Below are 17,434 nucleotides of genomic sequence, written 5' to 3' on the forward strand. Positions count from 1 at the left end.
ACGGATTATATAATCAATACAACTGACAGGTTCTACTAACTTTATTAATGTGTAATGAGTTATGTTAGTGCTGGGCCATTTTCCCACAAATGTTTAGGAGTGTTAAATGGCTATCCCACCTGAATGTTTTGATGCCCCCTGCCCACCTGGTTACAGTAACAGTTGCAGACCACTTTGTGGCAGGGCTTATCCCCCCACACATCACCCCACCCCTTCAAATGCAAACCTCAGCATCTTGATTTCTGTCTTTCAGTGCTGCTACATTCCTAGACAATCTTTCAAATCAAACTCTGTCCCATCCAGTCGTTGTTTGATAAGAATGAACTTGCCTTAAATATTCCGTGGAAGTAGTTTGTAAATAAGAGCCAGCTTGTGAGATGCAAAAGGTATGCCTGTGTTACATGGAGAGGATTGGCATTTGCACAACTTTCCATTGATTATCGAGTGCAAGGTGGCTCCAAAGAGTCTCATTTTCTCATTTCCCAGACTCGTTCTGGTGCAATTGGAATTTCTTCAGAAGCCAATAATACATCTTCTAACGTATAGACAGGGTCTGACCAAGTTACTGATTGCATGATGGAATGATATAATAATTCTGCAAGTTATGGTGATTTACTTTTGCAGTGGTACCAGGAGGCTTCATGAAGTAAGGAAAAAAGATGGGTCTTGATGTGGAGTACTGCCTCTGGTGGGCAAAGTTAATTCTCTCCTGAAGCATTCTCTTCCAATTCCATGCAATTTCTTTGTTATGCAGTTGTCCATAGATATTAATTTTCTTCCCAATTAGAAATATATTTCTGTGCTGAGACATAAGTGGAGGAAAAGACATGGCACAGAAAGTCCTTTACTCAATTACTCAACAATAGAATTTCTGACTTGGAGAATTTTTAATGTAGCCAATTCAATTAAAATTCAGAAAGTAGTGTCAAGCAGTTCAGATGCAGAGTGCAAAGCATATTATATAATTGCAATAATCCCTAACAGAATAGAATAAAAGTTGAATCAAATGTACTTTGTGAAGAAATGATCATGTATGGACTAAATATACAAATGTGGCATACTTTTACAGCTTATTTGTGAGTCTGTTAACCATCAAGGGAGTTGGTGGTGTAGTGATATTGTCACTGGATTAGGAGCCCCAGGGTAATGAACACCATGTGTAATTTAAACTCAGTAAAACATCTGGAACTAAAAGTCTAATGATGACCATGAAACCATTATCGATTGTCATAAAGGCCCATCTTCATGTGCCTCCGGACCCACAGCAATGTGGTTGACTCTTAAATGCCCCTCTAAATAACCTAGCAAACCACTCAGTTGTATTCAACAGCCATGAAGATAATACAAAGGAATGAAATCAGATGGACCACTTGGCATCAGAAGTGACAACAGCAAACCAAGGCCTGTCAGCCCTGCAATGTCTTCCTCACTAACATATGGGGGCTTGCACCAAAATTAGGACAGCTGTCTCGCAACTAGACAAGGAACAGCCTGACGTAGTCATACTCATGAAATCGTACATTATAGATGTATAATGCCCCAGAAACCACCATGTACTTCCTGTCTTACGAAGCATAGGCGGTGGTGCAGTGTGAGTGTACAGTCAGGAGGGAGTCACTCTAAGAACCCTCAACACCAGCTCTGGACTCCATGAAGTGTCGTGGCACTGGGTCAAATGGGCAAAATCTTGTTTGATTAACTCGTATCATTCCCCCTCAGCTGATGAATCATGTTGAATATTATTTGGAGGAAGCATTGAGGGTGGCAAGGGCACAGAATGTACTCTGGGTGGGGAACTTCAATGTCAATCACTAAGATTGACTCAGTAGTATCACCACATACTGAGCTGACTGGGTCCTAAAGGACATAGAGCTGCTAGACTGGAACTGCAGTAGGTAATGAAAGAACCTACAAGCGGGAGAAACGTACTTGATCTCATCCTCACCAATCTGCCTGTTGCAAATCATCTGTCCATGATGGTATTTGTAGGAGTGACCACCACGCAATTCTTGTGGAGACAATGCCCTCTCTTCACATTGAGGGCATCCTGCATCATGTTATGTGGCATTGCCACTGTGCTAAATGGGATATACTTCGAACAGATCTAGCAACTCAAGACTGGGCATCTGAGAGGTGCTCAGGGCCATTAGCAGAAGCAGAATTGTACACATCCTCATGGCCTCCTGACAAATCACCATTACCACCAAGCCAGTCTTAGTTCAATGAAGAGTGCAGGAGGGCATGCCAGGAGCAACATAGGGCATACCTAAAAGTGAGGTGTCAACTTGGTGAAATTACAACACAGGGCTATTTGTGTGTCAAACAGCATAAGCAGCAAGCAACAGATAGCTGAGCAATTCCACAGCCAATTGATCAGATCTAAACTCTGCAGTCCTGTCACATCCAGCCATGAATGTTTGTGGACAATTAAACAACACGGGATAACAAGACTTTACAAATATCCTCATCTTCAATTTTGGAGGAGCTGAGCACATTGTGCAAAAGACAAGATTGAAGCATTTGCAACAATCTTCAGCCAGAAATGCCAGATGGATGATCCACATCAGCCTCCTCCAGTTGTCCCGAGCATCACAGATGTCAGTCTTCAGCCAATTCAATTTGCTCCACACGATATCAAGAAAGGGCTGAAAGCACTGGATACTGCAAAGGCTGTGGTCCCTGATAATATTCCAGCAATAGTACTGAAGACTTGTGCTCCAGAAAAATGTCACACCCTTAGCCATTGTTTCAATACAGCTACAACATTGGCATCTACCCAGCAATGTGAAAAATTGTCCATCTATGTTCTATAGACAAGAAACAGGACAAATTCAACCCAGCCAATTACTACCTCATCAGTCTACTCTCCATCATCAGTAAAGTGATGAAAGGAGTCACCAAGAGTGCTATCAAGTGGCACTTACTTAGCAATAGCCTGTTCACAGGCACTCACTTTGGGTTCTGCCATGGTCACTTAACTCCTGACTTCATTACAGGCTTGGTTCGAACATGGACACAAGAGGTGGGATGAGAGAAAGCATTTGACTTAGTGTGGCATCAAGGAGCCTCAGCAAAACTGGAATGAATGGTCATCGAGGGAAAACTCTCTGCTGGTTGAAGTCATACCAGCTACAAAGGAAAATGGTTGTGTTGGTTGGAGGTCAATCATCTCAGCTGCAGTAGTTCTTCAGATAGTGTCCTAGGTCCAGCTATCTTCAGCTGCTTCGTCAATGATCTCCTTTCCATCATAAGGCCAGAAGTGGGGATGTCCATAGGTGACTGCACAATATTCAACACCATCTGCAACTCCTTAGATACCGAAGCAGTTCACGCCCAAATGCAACAAGAATATCCAGACTTAGGCTGACAAATAGAAAATACACTTGTGCCACACAAGTGCCAGAGAATCTAACCATCGCCCTATGACATTCAATGGTATTACCAGTGCTGAATCCCCATTGGCCAAAAACTGAACTGGACTAGCCATATAAATACTGTGGCTGTCAGAGCAGGTCAAAGGCTAGGAATCCTGTAGCAAGTAACATCTACTGACCCCAAAACCTGGCCACCAGCTACAAGGCACAAGTCAGGAGTGCGGTGGAATACGCTCCACTTGTCCGAATGAGTTTAGCTCCAACAACACTTAAGAAGATTGACACCACCCAGAGCAATGCAGCCCGCTTGATTACTACCCCTTCCACAAACATTCAATCCCTCCGCTACTTTTATAGCAGTGGTAGTCTACAAGATGTAAAGGAGGAACTCACCAGGATTTTTCAGGTAGCACCTTCCAGCTCACGGTCACTACCATCTAAAATGACAAGAGTAGCAGATACCTAGGTATACCACCACTTGGATATTCCACTTTAAGTCATCATCCTAACTTGGAAATTTATCGCTGTTGCTGGATCAATACCCTGGAATTCCCTCCTTAACAGCATCCTGGATGTACCCACACCTCAGGGACAGCAGCGGTTCAAGAAGGCAGCTCACCACCACCTTATGAAAGACCATAAATGCTGTCCTAGCCAGTGATGCCCACATCCTGTAAAATGAATTGTTAAAAATCAACTATCCAGTTTTTCTCAAATAAATAATCAGATACTTTTGTCTCATGTGTAACTTTAGATATTAATATAGTCATCCATGCAAACTAAATTGCTTTAGCATTGATAAAACCTGTATCTTTACCAAAATATCACTTGCTTTATTATTTATTATACATGCAGTATGATTTTAAAAGAGTTCATAGTTTGAGATTTATAATTAACACATGTTTTTTCAAAGGTCTGCAGAAATTAAATGGCATCTTTACTGTCAATCATCCTTGCTGCGGCCCACATCCTTCAAATAGTGGCTGAACAAGGTAAATTGAACAGAGGGAATAATTTTGGTTAAATTGGTTTCAGAATGGTATTGTTAGAAAAAAAAGAATGATTTTACATTTAGAAATTCATATGTAGAATGCCAAAACGGATCATGTGGTCTCAACATTGTCTTCAGATTGTTTGAGACTGGTTCTGGGGGAGGACATGATATATGCAAATTATTGCAGATGCTGGAATCTGAAACCAAAAGAGAAAACGCTGGAAAGTCTTAGCAGGTCTGACAGCATCTATAAGGAGAAAAAAGGGCCGATGTTTCGAGTCCAGAAGACCCTTTGTCAAAGACATCTTTTCAAAGGGGAGGACATGACGTTGCTAACTGCAGAACTTTCTCCACGGTGATGTTATGGTTCAGCAGTCTCAGGAAAGTTCATTGTCCTATTTCAAGAGACAATGCGGCATTTCTGAAAGGTTGGCACCTACTAAGCCTCAATTCCATTTTGTAACAATCATGTATTTTCAACTAATAGTTTCAAATTGACATCTGGGTTATGAAAGGACAAACTATCCCTCTGTGCAACTCATCTGTTCCTAATTTTGAAAATCCTTGAGATCATAACAAAAAAGAATTTGAATGTGCAGGTTCTTCTTCCATTCCAATTATGTTGCTCTGGCTGGAGTGTTTCCAGCCTGAGAGCTGGCATGTCGTAGAATTATAGAATCCCTACCGAGCAGAAAGAGGTCATTTTGCCCATTGAGCCTGTACAGACAACGATCCCATCCAGGGTCTATCCCTGTAAATCCATGTATTTACCCTGCTGATCTTCGTAACACTAATGGCCAATTTAACTTGGCCGATCCACCTAGCCAGCTCATCTTTAGAGTGCGGGAGGAAACCTGGAGGAAACCCACACAAACATGGGGAGAACATGTAAACTCCACACAGACAGTCACACAAGGCCGGAATTGAACATGGGTCCCTGGCGTTGGGAGGCACCAGTGCTAGCCACTGTGCCACCCATTCAAGATCCCATTCAAGTTCTGGCATATCCTCCATAAATCTCTCCATCTCTTGATCTTTCATCCCTCCTTCAAATGTTCCCCAAGATTTTCTTAACCTGTGTGTCAGTTTCTGTGACGTGTTGTCAAATATTTTTTGTTAACACTTCTGTGAAGTGCCTTGAGATATTTTACTTAATTATAAACATTCTAAAAATCCAATCTCATTGCCTTAAGAAAGCTTTTCAGGGAGAAGGCTAATAACAATCTATCCCAGAAGAATTAATTGCACTCCGAAGAACAGGTTACATTCTTCTTCTACAGGCCCTTTTTCTACAAAAGAATTGTACTCTAACTGTTTGGTAGTAACACTCTTCCTGTACATCTGTAGGAGTATCCATTGTTCCCCAGTATGTTTTGGGTTTTAGGTGTAGGATAAATGCTGGACAAAGTGGAAAGCAGTAATCCCCTCCCATGCTATGTAATGAGGCGGGTAGAATTAGGGAACTTGCGGTGAAGGATCCTCTTGGGGAGAGTGATCATTGTATGGTGGAGTTTCTGGTGCAGATGGAGGAGGAGAAAGTGGGTTCCCAGACGCGCGTCCTTTGTTTGAACAGAGGGGAGTACGGTAGGATGAGAGAAGAATTGGCGAATGTGGACTGGGGGAGCGCGTTGGAAGGTAGGTCTGTTGAGGAGCAGTGAAGGATCTTTAAGGAGATCTTTCTTGGTGCTCAGCAGAAATTTATTCCGATGGTCAAAAAGGACCGTAGGAGGAGAGGTAATAAGCCGTAGATAACGAAGGAGGTGAAGGAAAGTGTTAAATTAAAAGTGGAGGCGTTTAGAGTAGCTAAGAGTAGTGGGTGAGAAGAGGATTGGGAGAGGTTTAAATGTCAACAAAGATTGACAAAGAAGTTGATAAAGAAGGGTAGGAGAAACTATGAAGCTGGGCTAGCGCTTAATATAAAAAAGGATAACAAGAGTTTTTATAAATATATAAAAAGGAAGAGGCTGGCTAGGGTGAACGTTGGTCCCTTAGAGGATGAGAAGGGGGACTTAGTGGTAGGGGATGGGGAAATGGCTGAGGTCTTGAATAACTTTTTTGTTTCGGTCTTCACGGAGGAGGACGTGAATAATTTGCCGGATGTTAGAGATGGAAAGGTGGTAGGACTGGAGGGTCTCGATGACATTACTGTTACTAGAGAGGTGGTGCTCGACAGACTGGAGGGGCTGATTGTGGACAAGTCCCTAGGACCGGATGGAATGCATCTGAGGGCCCTGAAAGAAATGGCGGAGGTGATAGTGGATGCCTTGGTGGTTATTTTCCAGACGTCGCTGGATTCCGGGGAAGTGCCGGAAGATTGGAAAACGGCTAATGTTACGCTGTTGTTTAAGAAGGGTGCCAGGCAAAAGGCGGGGAATTATAGGCCTGTTAGTTTAATGTCTGTTGTAGGTAAAATGTTAGAATCCGTCATCAAGGAGGAAATAGCGAGGCATCTTGAGGGGAACTGCTTGATAGAGCAGATGTAGCACGGTTTCGTTAAAGGGAAGTCGTGTCTGACAAATTTACTGGAGTTCTATGAGGATGTGTCTAGGGCGGTGGATAGAGGAGAGCCGGTGGATATGGTCTTTCTTGATTTTCAGAAGGCGTTTGACAAGGTACCTCACAAGAGGTTATTGCAGAAGGTAAGGGGGCATGGAGTTGGGGGTAGGGTGTTAGCGTGGATAGAGGACTGGTTGTCAAATAGGAGGCAGAGAGTGGGGGTCAATGGGTGCTATTCGGATTGGCGGATGGTGACTAGTGGAGTGCACCAGGGGTCGGTGCTGGGGCCTCAGCTATTTACCATTTATATAGATGATCTGGAGGAGGGAACTGAGTGTAGGGTGTCGAAATTTGCTGATGACACCAAAATTGGTGGAAAGGCAAATTGTGCGGAGGGTGGTGAGAGTCTACAGAAAGATCTAGATAGGCTGGGCGAATGGGCCAGGAAATGGCAGATGGAATTTAATGTTGGCAAGTGCGAGGTGGTCCACTTTGGTAGGAATAATGGTAGGAAGGATTATTACTTACATGGAGAAAAACTGCAGCAGGCGACGGTGCAGAGGGACCTCGGGGTCCTTGTGCATGAGTCGCAAAAACTCAGCTTGCAGGTGCAGCAGGTGGTCAGGAAGGCGAATGGGATGCTGGCCTTCATCGCGAGGGGGATTGAATATAAAAGTAGGGAGGTCTTGCTGCGGCTGTATAGGGCATTGGTGAGGCCGCAGCTGGAGTACTGTGTGCAGTTTTGGGCGCCGTACTTATGCAAGGATATTTTGGCCTTGGAGGGAGTGCAGAGGAGGTTTACTAGGCTGATGCCGGAGTTGAGGGGGTTGAGCTATGAGGAGAGGCTGAATAAATTAGGCTTGTACTCGTTAGAGTTTAGAAGAATGAGGGGAGATCTCATTGAGACGTATAAGATGATGAATGGGATGGATAGGATAGAGGTGGAGAGACTCTTCCCGCTCAGAAAGGACAGTAGGACTAGGGGGCACAGCCTCAAGATAAAGGGGGGGCAGTTTAGAACGGAGTTGAGGAGGAACTTCTTCACTCAAAGGGTGGTGAATCTCTGGAATTCTCTGCCCGTTGAAGTGGTGGAGGCTACCTCGCTAAATATTTTTAAAACGCGGGTTGATGGGTTTTTGGTAAGAGAGGGGATTAAGGGTTATGAGGAGAGGGCGGGAATGTGGAACTGAGCCATGACAGATCAGCCATGATCTTATTGAATGGCGGGGCAGGCTCGAAGGGCTATATGGCCTACTCCTGCTCCTATTTCTTATGTTCACCATACCAATTTTAGGCTATATCTTGTATTTAAATCTGAAAACAATTGACCTTATATTCACTCAGTAGAAAGTGTCTTCCTGAAATTTGAATATATGGTTAACATGTCACAAGTTAATTCTGATTCTCTGAACTAACGCAATCTGATTTCTTGCAAAAAAGTTGATTGGAGCAATGCTGACCAATATTGTGAGATATATAATCAGATGATCTCATCCTGACTGTAAACCAACAACATGATGGTTATTTTCAAGTTTTAAAAGTTGTTTTCTTCCTCCAGATTCCCCTGACTGTTTTCATCTTCAAAATGAAAACAACATACAAATTCTTGAAAATGAGACACTTAAACTAACAATCTTCATGGATTCATTGAACCCAGAGGAAGAGGATTCGTTTAGATTTCGATGCTACAAGAATAATGTTGAGATTAAAATCACTGATCAAAGACAGAAGAATAATTCTCTTTCCCTTTGGTTTTTGCCTGCAACATTGACAGATTCTGGGATTTACCGTTGCATTTTGCAGTAAGATTTGCTTTTGCAATAATTAAGTTACTCCAGCTTTAAACAGGAAGGGATATAGAGTATAAAAGCTGGCATCTAATGTTGCAGTTGTATAGAATGTTGGTTAGACCGCATTTGGAGTACTGCGTCCAGTTCTGGTCGTCACACTACCGGAAAGACGTGGAGGCTTTGGAGAGAGTGCAGAGGAGGTTTACCAGGATGCTGCCTGGTATGAGGAGAGATTGGGCAAATTGGGGTTCTTCTCCCTGGAAAGACGGAGAATGAGGGGAGACCTAATAGAGTTGTATAAGATTACAGGTGTATAAGGTGTATAAGAGTATAGATAGCGTGAAGAGTGGGAAGCTTTTTCCCAGGTTGGATGAGAAAATCACAAGGGGTCACGGGCTCAAGGATCAAGAGCCTCAGGACGTTCCTGGGTATTAATAGGTTCCTATCGGCCGTCCAACAAATTTTATGGCTCACCTGTCTCTTACGTTGGAGCTTTTGGGGATCTTCCATTAATGTTTGTATAGGCTGTTGTATGTTTATTGATGTCTCTTTTTTACATCTACAGGCGATTCGGTCCGCCTTGTTGGCCAACAAGGGGCATACACACGGTGGGTCGTGCGAGGGCTACTCTTGGATGTTGCTTCGGGAGTTGCCTAGTGCTTCACGTTGTTAGTGTACGCTTAAACTGGACCAACTGATGGGCAACACAACAGCTCAGTGACTATCACTGTTTGCTGTACAGTTACAGGGACCCGAGTGTAATCTCCGGCTTGGGTCGGTGTCTGTGCGAGTTTGCACATTCTCCCCGTGCTTGCGTGGGTTTTCTCCGGGTGCTCCAGTTTCCTCCCACACCCCAAAAACGTGCTTTTAGGCTGATTGGTGTTAATAAATTGTCCCAATATATTCGTGCTATATTGCTCTATGACTCTGACTCTATAACCCGTGGTTCACCAGATCATCCTCGTCAATCCCTCTTCATTGCTTTCCAACTGAGTGGAATTTCTTTCACCTGATTTAATTCTTATCTAATCATGTCCAATGCCAATTGCAATCGTTTTTCTTCCCACTCTTGTACCATTACTCTAGTGTCCCCAAAGGGTCTGTCCTTGGCTCCCTCCTACTACTCGTTTACATGCTGCTCCATCTAAATATATAAGGCTAGTCTTCCATTTACATTGAAGTCATCCAGTTCTATCTCACCACCACTTCTCTCGCCTCCTCTCTCCCTCCTGCCAGAGATACATTTGGCCCACCGCCTACTCCCCCCGCCTCACCAGGGAATGATCTGGCCTGCCTCCCTCCCCCTCCCTCAATTTCCGCCCCCCCCCACCTCAACATCCACCGATCTGAGTCAGAGAGCCGTTGGAAGCCCTGAACTTATCTCTTCAGAAGTTGGAACATCTGAAACAGACCTTTGCTGAGCATGTCTGTTTTGCGCTGAATCTGGATGGGGGAATGCGATGGTAAAGGGGGAAATGCTGGTAAAATTGGGTGGGCAGCCCATTAATTCAATTTAAATGCATGAAAATACATTAAAATTGCCGCTACGCCCGTGGTTTGCATTGTGGCCATTTTCGGGCCTTGGTAAAGTGAGCATCTGTGCAGATGCAGGAGCAGATCACGCTAATCGCTTCACGTCTGACTTTACCAAGTTTTCATGCCCGAAAATGGGCGCAATGCAATGGTAAAATTGGGCCCATTGTATGACCATGCCTGTACTACAGCGGTGGGCTGCAATGAGTAATTGAGATGTGAAGACAATCACTGCAGTGGACTGATAGCTTTGTAACGAAGTCCTGCAATTCCTTCAATGACCTGTCATACTCCAAAAGCATCCATTTTTAAAAGCTAGAACTTCAGCAGGAGAGACTGAATTTGAGATGACATTCTGTCCCGATGGTTCATGATCCGCTGCTGTACCATCTCTAGTTGCTGCTGTTCAGTTTGCTCTGTAATTGCACCACCCCCACCACGCCCTCCCACCCCCCATACCCCACCCCAAAGGTGCTACCTTCGTATTCACTATCTAAATTCCACTAGTTAAAGGTTTGTCTCTTTCATTACATTTTCCTGTTAAAATGCAAATGTTATAACGCACACAAATTGTTTTCGTTATCAATTCTTGGCTTCATTTTTATGAAATCGTTCTTTCTAATTAGAGTTAAACTGCTTCAGTTCTTTACTTCATTTCATCCTAAGGAAATTTGCAATGTTTGTTTATTCATGCCCCTGCACTGCAATATTTCCACCGATGGCTTTTCTGGACTGTTTTCCATCAAAGCTACCCAGCCTAACAATTAAACTCATAGGGTTGAGGAAGTATATAGCTGAAATTTATAACATGCATTAAACTGTGATGCTGTCTGGGGGGAGTTTCATGCAAATTAATGACAGGTTTTGAGGCAACTAAATATTTAATTGAATAAACACTCACCTACTCAAACTTATAAGATTATTGTGTTGATTAGTTTTATAACTGTGATCCAGATTTCCTGAAAATATAAAAACAAAATACTGGGAATTTGAAATAAAAACAGAAAATGCTGGAAAAACTCAGCAGGCAGAATTTTCCCATCACGGCTGCCATGGGAATCATAGCAGACAGGACAGAAAATTTGGTGGACCATGCAAAGATCTGTTGACCTAGGGTAGGAATTTCTGATCTTGGGGTGAATGTGGCCAGAAAATCCCGCCTAGAAGTTTTGCAGCGTCTGTGGAGACAGTCATATGGATGTGAAATGTTAACTCTGCTTCTCTCTCTCAGAGTTAACATTTCAAGTCCATATGACTCTGTCCACAGATGCTGCCATACCTGCTGAGTTGTTCTGGCATTTTCTGTCAAGATTCTACTGCTTGATGTATACCAGAGAACAATCTTTTTTATTTCAGGAATACATCTTATTGTGTAAAGGATGATTTTCATGTACAAGTATTTCAACTATCCCATGGCCGGTGCTTTCATGAGAATGTACTGGAGCAGCCTCAGGAAGAAAATCCCGGTTCTATACAGATTTATTGCCCTGATATAGAAGATTATTTTCAACCATTTTCAGTTCTGCAATGGTTCAAGGTATGTTTGTCAGGCTATATGTTTATGAAAATGAAACAAAAAACATAGTGGGAGTAATTTTCCCTGGATACTTTAAGTCTTGAGGAGATAGCTTAGATTGAATCTTATGCTAAAATGCCAGTTCAGTCCACACTTAGTGCAAGACACTAACTTGGTAAAGGAGTTAAAGTTCATGTCAGCAACAACCACCCAAAGGATTGTTAAAGGGCTGATTGCCATTCAATTTCCCTGCTAGCACTTATTAGCATCGCTGCACATCATTTTAGTGGATAGAGTTTCACTGAACATCCTTTACTGACATTGGCTAGGTAAGTGGAAGTAAACATGTTATTGCTGAGGATTTTGAGCATGATGTACAGGCAAATCACCTTTATTGTTCACTCACTGCTCATGATTTGTGGAATTATTGAAACTCATCAGCCACAGATGGCTCAGCTTAGAATCTGCCTCTCTGCCGACTCCAACATTCACTGCCAGTTGTTTGTTAGGGTTGTCAGTAGTATTTAATGGTATCTTGTTGACTTCAATCAAGCAGAAGAACAAAAGCCTATTCCATCTTTTAATAAGAACATGACCTCAACTCCACATCGTTTGATTCCATTAAAATATCCAAAAATCTGTTGATTGCTAACTTGAATATGTTCAATGACAGAGTGTCCATTGCTCCCCGGGGTAAAGAATTTCAAAGGTTCACAACCCTTTGAGTGAAAGAATTTCTCCTCATCTCAGTTATAAATTACTAATAATTTATTCATAGACCGTGACCCTCCCCAACTAAGGGAAATATCCTCTCACCAAGTTATAATATCAAACCCCAACCAGACAACAATCTGGTCTCCCTCCCACCCCACCCCACCACCAGAGAATGATCAGGCCAGCCTGCTCTCCCCCCCATCAGACGACAATTTGGCCTCCTTCTGTGTGTCCCCCCCCCGCCACCAGACGACATCTACCCCCCTTCAACCAGACGATAATCTGTCCTCCCTCCCCACCCCCCCATCCACCAGAGATGCATCTGATCCACCTCCTCTTCCCGCACCCCCCCAACAGAGAATGATCTGCCCGTCTCCATTCCCCCCACCCACTGTCCCCCATCACCTGTTTGAATTAGAGAGCCGCTGGAAGCTCTGAACTTACTTCTTCAGATGCTGGAGTGCCCAAAACAGACCTTTTGCCGAGCATGTCAGTTTTGCGTCGAATCTGGATGCATGAACGCGATGGTAAAGGAGGAAATGCCGGTAAAGTTGGGTGGGCAATTCATTAATTCAATGTAAATGCATGCATGCCATTGCGCCCGTTTCGGGTGCGAATCGGATCGTGGTTGTTCCCAGGTCTCAGTAAAGTGGCCATCTGCGCGGATGCGGGCGCGGATTGCGTTAATGGCCTCATGCCCGACTTTATCACGTTTTCATGCCCGAAAATGGTCGCGATACAGTAATAAAATTGGAACCCATGTTTAACAAATCTGTTAATTTTTGAGATTAGAATTAATAGGATGGACGAGGTGAAACTAATCGTTGTAGCGTAATTAGATTTTCGTAAAGCATTCGATAAGGTGCCACAGAAAAGGTTATTACACAAAGTTTGGACTCATGGGATTGGGTGCAATATATTAGCATGGAGTGGGGATTTATTAACAGATAGAAAATAGAGTAGAAATTAAGGTGTAATATTCTTGTTGGGAGGCTGTAACTGGTCCACATCACAAGGATTTATAATCTGTACAAATGAGGGAACTCATTAATGAGGGAACTGAATGTAATATATTGAAGTTTGCTGATAATGCAAAGTTACATCAAAAAGTAAATCATACGGAGGATAAAAAAAGAGATTTAGGTGGGCTGGGTGAGTGAGCAAGAACATGGCAGATGAAATATGAAGTATGTATTTCAAGGAGGTTACGTTTCATTATTCTAAACTCAAAGAAATATAGTCCTAGTCTAGTCGATGCCCTTATAGAATAATTGACTGTAACTTGCAATGAAATGGCAATCCAGTCAAAGGGCCAGCCAGGTTTAAAAGTATTTGATAAGCCAGGGAAAGGGTAAATGGGGAGGTGGTGGCATAGTGGTATTGTCGTTCGACTAGTTGTTCTGAGTCAGAAGAGAGAGATTTGTGGGGTGGGGGTTAGTTGGCAGTTGGTGGAGCTCCATGTGGGGGACTGTTTAATACCTGCATGTTAATGTTTTGTGCTTTGTATATTTGTATATAAGAACATCAGCTCCTTCCAAGTAACAACAATTTGCAGTCGCTCGTCATTTTTTTAAAAAGTTTTTTTTCCCTATTTAAGCGGAAAATTTCACATTTCTCCACCTTATATTTCATCTGCCATGTTCTTGCTCACTCACCCAGCCCATCTAAATCCCTCTTTTTATCCTCCGTATGATTTACTTTTTGATCAGTGAGGGCGAAAGGGGGCAGAGAATCGTGATCGGTCTGGGTGGCAGGGGGTTGGGTGGATAAGGGGCACAGTTATGTTGTAGAGATAGGGGTGATATTTGCGGGGACCATTGCTCCCAGACAGCTTTATCCGATTTTTGCAGCCTGGGAGTGATGTGACAGTGGTGCGATTTTTAATTTATTTTTCTAACTGCGCATGCTCAGTTGTAGGCTCCGATCGTTTTGGGCGCAATAAGCCCCGTCCACAGTGCAATTCGGGCCTGCAATTTTTTTTCAGGGTAAGTGCTAAATTTGGGGGGGGGGGGGGGGGGGGGGGGGGGATGCGGGGGGGTGTGCCTGAAAACAAATTTTCAAGTCGGATCTGAATTATGCCCAGATTCAGCACTTAGAATCAAAATGGTAAAATCGGGCTCATGATTTCTTTTTCATAAATCTATGTTGATTCTGCCTGGTCATTCTCTGATTTTCTAAGTGCTGTTTTATCATATAGATGTTTGCATTTTCCTTCTAATTGATATTAGGTTAACTGGCCTACAGTTTCCTATTTATTCTCTCCTTTCTACAATAGTGGGGGTTATATTTGCTATCCTATCTATGGGGGCTATTCTTGGGAGTTCTGGAGGATCAAATGCAGCTACTGCCACTGCAGCTACATCTTTTAATACCTTATGGTGTGGGAAATCAGATCCAGTGGATGTCAGCTTTTAGTCTCACTCATTTCTCCAGTTCTAGTTCTTTACTTATATTGTTTACTTCCTCATTTTTGCTTGTACCTTAGATCCTACTACTTGTGGATGTTTTTGGTGTCTTCAGGAAGACAGATGCAACATACTGAATTTTGTGGGAGATGGGGGGAGGGCTCAATTGGCATTTTAATTGACTACACATCCGACTGCCTCCCTGGAAATAGAGCACAGACAGGGACATCCTGGCGAACCACCACACTGGCCAGTAGCAAGAAATTGCTGGTACTCCCATATCCCCTTCCCACCAATATATTTGTTAATCTTTTTGCCATTTTCTTATTTCCTATTATTTCTTCTGTCTGCCTCTAAGGGACTCATGTTCTTCCTTTATACACTTATCAAAGCATTTCAAATCCCTTGTTTATGCCTGGAGTTAGTTTACTTTTGTTTCCTATTTTACTTTCATATCCTATTTTTGTTTTACTTATCAATTTTTTGTCATCCTTTGCTGAATTTCAAGATCCTGACTATGTTCAGACCTATTACTGTTTTGGCAACATAAACCTTTTTCTTTCATTTAATACTTTTGTTGTTAGCCACGGTTGGACCATTTTTTTTCCATGGGATGTTTTATTTTTTAAAGAAAAGTGGATTATTGTGGATTATCAATGAATTTTTTCAATGTTTGCCTTTGTTTATCTACTACATTTCTTTCAATCTAGTTTCCCAATTTACCTTAACCAAACTACCTCTCATAGCTGTATGATTTGATTTGTTTGGGTTTAGGGCATCTGTTTCATGCCTAACCAAATCACTTTTAGACTCAGTCGAAAATTCGACCATATTGTGATCATTCTCCCCAGAGGCTTCTTTACCAGAAGGTTATTAACTAATCTTGCTTCATTGTACAATACACGTGTCAACATGCAAATTCTTCCAACATGTGCCAATAACAGGCATTAAGAGTGGGAAAGATTCCTGACCATCCATGTGATAGAAAGAATGTTGGAGCCTCTAACGTCACTATCCACAGCTCCAGATTATTGCGTGCATGTAAAAGATACATGTTGCCACAGCAGTTCAGACTCCCAGAGTGAACTATAACACCAAATTCCCATTCATTGCTTTCTGCTCCTTTTAATTGTAACCTGATTTCAATCTTGAGTTTGTGAAGCTATGATCCTTTTTTCAAATGACTTTATCCAATTCTTCATAATTAGGGCAATTCTACCTCTTTTTCCATTTTACCTTTCACTTCTAAAAGCCAAGCAGTCTGGAATATTTAATTTCAAACCTTGGTCATTCTGAAACCATGGCCGGGATTCACCCAAAAAAGTGTTGAATTTGCAAGAAAAATGGAGTAATTCACACTGTTTTTTTCAATGGGAGTTCACATTAGAATCTCCCACCCTCTGGGCACTGCAGAGGTCACCAGCGTGAATATTATTAAATTTCAGGGGGTGAGGCCTATTCACACTGGAAAGGCTGAAACCAGCGGCCCTCTGTGCATGTGCAATGACCCTGAACTATCAACCTGCAGTTTGCTGGCCAGCTCAATCACTGGGCAGCTCGGGATGCCTCACACTGCTTCCCCCCCCATTCCCTTGTTGCACGGTCTCCAGCCACCAGGCCCTCCTCTCAGGTCTGGCAGATCCCCCCACCTCTGCCCCTGGCTGACCACCACTCCCCTCCCCCCAGCCGTCCCCAGTCGCTAGCCTCCCTCCTGCCCTGACCAGATCCCAATGCACAGTGGCAGCAGGAGCCTCCCACCCCACCGATTGTCCCCTAGGCATCACCCGTAGGCCCTGCCCCAAATAGACCCCACCCCCTTATCACTGTTCCATGCCTGATGGGCAGTGCCAAGGTGCGGGCACGGGCACTTTGCCCTTTGGGCCGTGTCGGGGGCACAGACTGGCATTGCCAGGGTGCCCACACATAGGGGGCACCCCCTCCCCAAATTGGAAGCCTGCAAATTGGCCGATGCACGATTCTCCCAGCCGTGGAACATTTCAAGTCTGGGTGACTCTTTGTCAGAGCTGACCTTTGTATCTCTACTTCTCTCTCCACTGATGCTATCTGACTCCTGCTTTTATTATAGCATTGATGCATTTGGGGGTAAAGTAATAAAGTGCACGAGGGAAAAAGGAAGCTGCACTGACAGAACAAGGTGAAGTAGGAGGAAGCCTTAGGTGGACTATAAACATCCACCCAGTCCAGTTGGCCAGCTGTTTCTTTGCTGTAAATGCTATGGTTGTACAGTGGATAGCACTGTTGCCTGACAGCGCCAGTGACCTAGGTTCCATTACCGGCTTGGGTCACTGTCTGTTCTATGAGATACTATGATAATACACACCACTGTGTCATGTTTAGCTTAGGGTTTGGGGCCTGAAGTATCAGGGTTTTTTATTACATTGTAGCACTGTGAGTAAAGCGTGAGCAACCCATCAAACATAGTCCATATTTACAATGTCACAAAGCTTTCAGTGCTCTTTTGTTACTGCATTGTCCATTTGTTGGCAGCACACAGTTTCCATTTGATGGAAAATCCATACTTGCTTCAGCTCAAAGCATACCATTTGCTTATGTTTGTTGTTTTGTCTTCTTAATGGTGACCTTCTTGTTTT

At 43.3% G+C, this 17,434-nt stretch overlaps 1 protein-coding gene across 1 annotated transcript in view; it reads left to right on the top strand.

Moving 5' to 3' along the window:
• Positions 1-4,302: 4,302 nt before the first annotated feature.
• Positions 4,303-17,434, top strand: part of LOC145348978 (interleukin-1 receptor type 1-like) — a 51,493-nt gene continuing 38,361 nt past the window's right edge. Inside the window, exons 1-3 of the mRNA XM_080197153.1 lie at positions 4,303-4,366; positions 8,423-8,666; positions 11,544-11,724. Coding sequence (XP_080053279.1) covers positions 4,303-4,366; positions 8,423-8,666; positions 11,544-11,724 — 489 coding nt within the window. The remainder of the gene's footprint in view (positions 4,367-8,422; positions 8,667-11,543; positions 11,725-17,434) is intronic.

The sequence above is a fragment of the Carcharhinus amblyrhynchos genome, chromosome 10 (genome assembly GCF_965287045.1).
Source record: "Carcharhinus amblyrhynchos chromosome 10, sCarAmb.v2.hapA, whole genome shotgun sequence".
In the NCBI taxonomy this organism is placed as follows: Eukaryota; Metazoa; Chordata; class Chondrichthyes; order Carcharhiniformes; family Carcharhinidae; genus Carcharhinus; species Carcharhinus amblyrhynchos.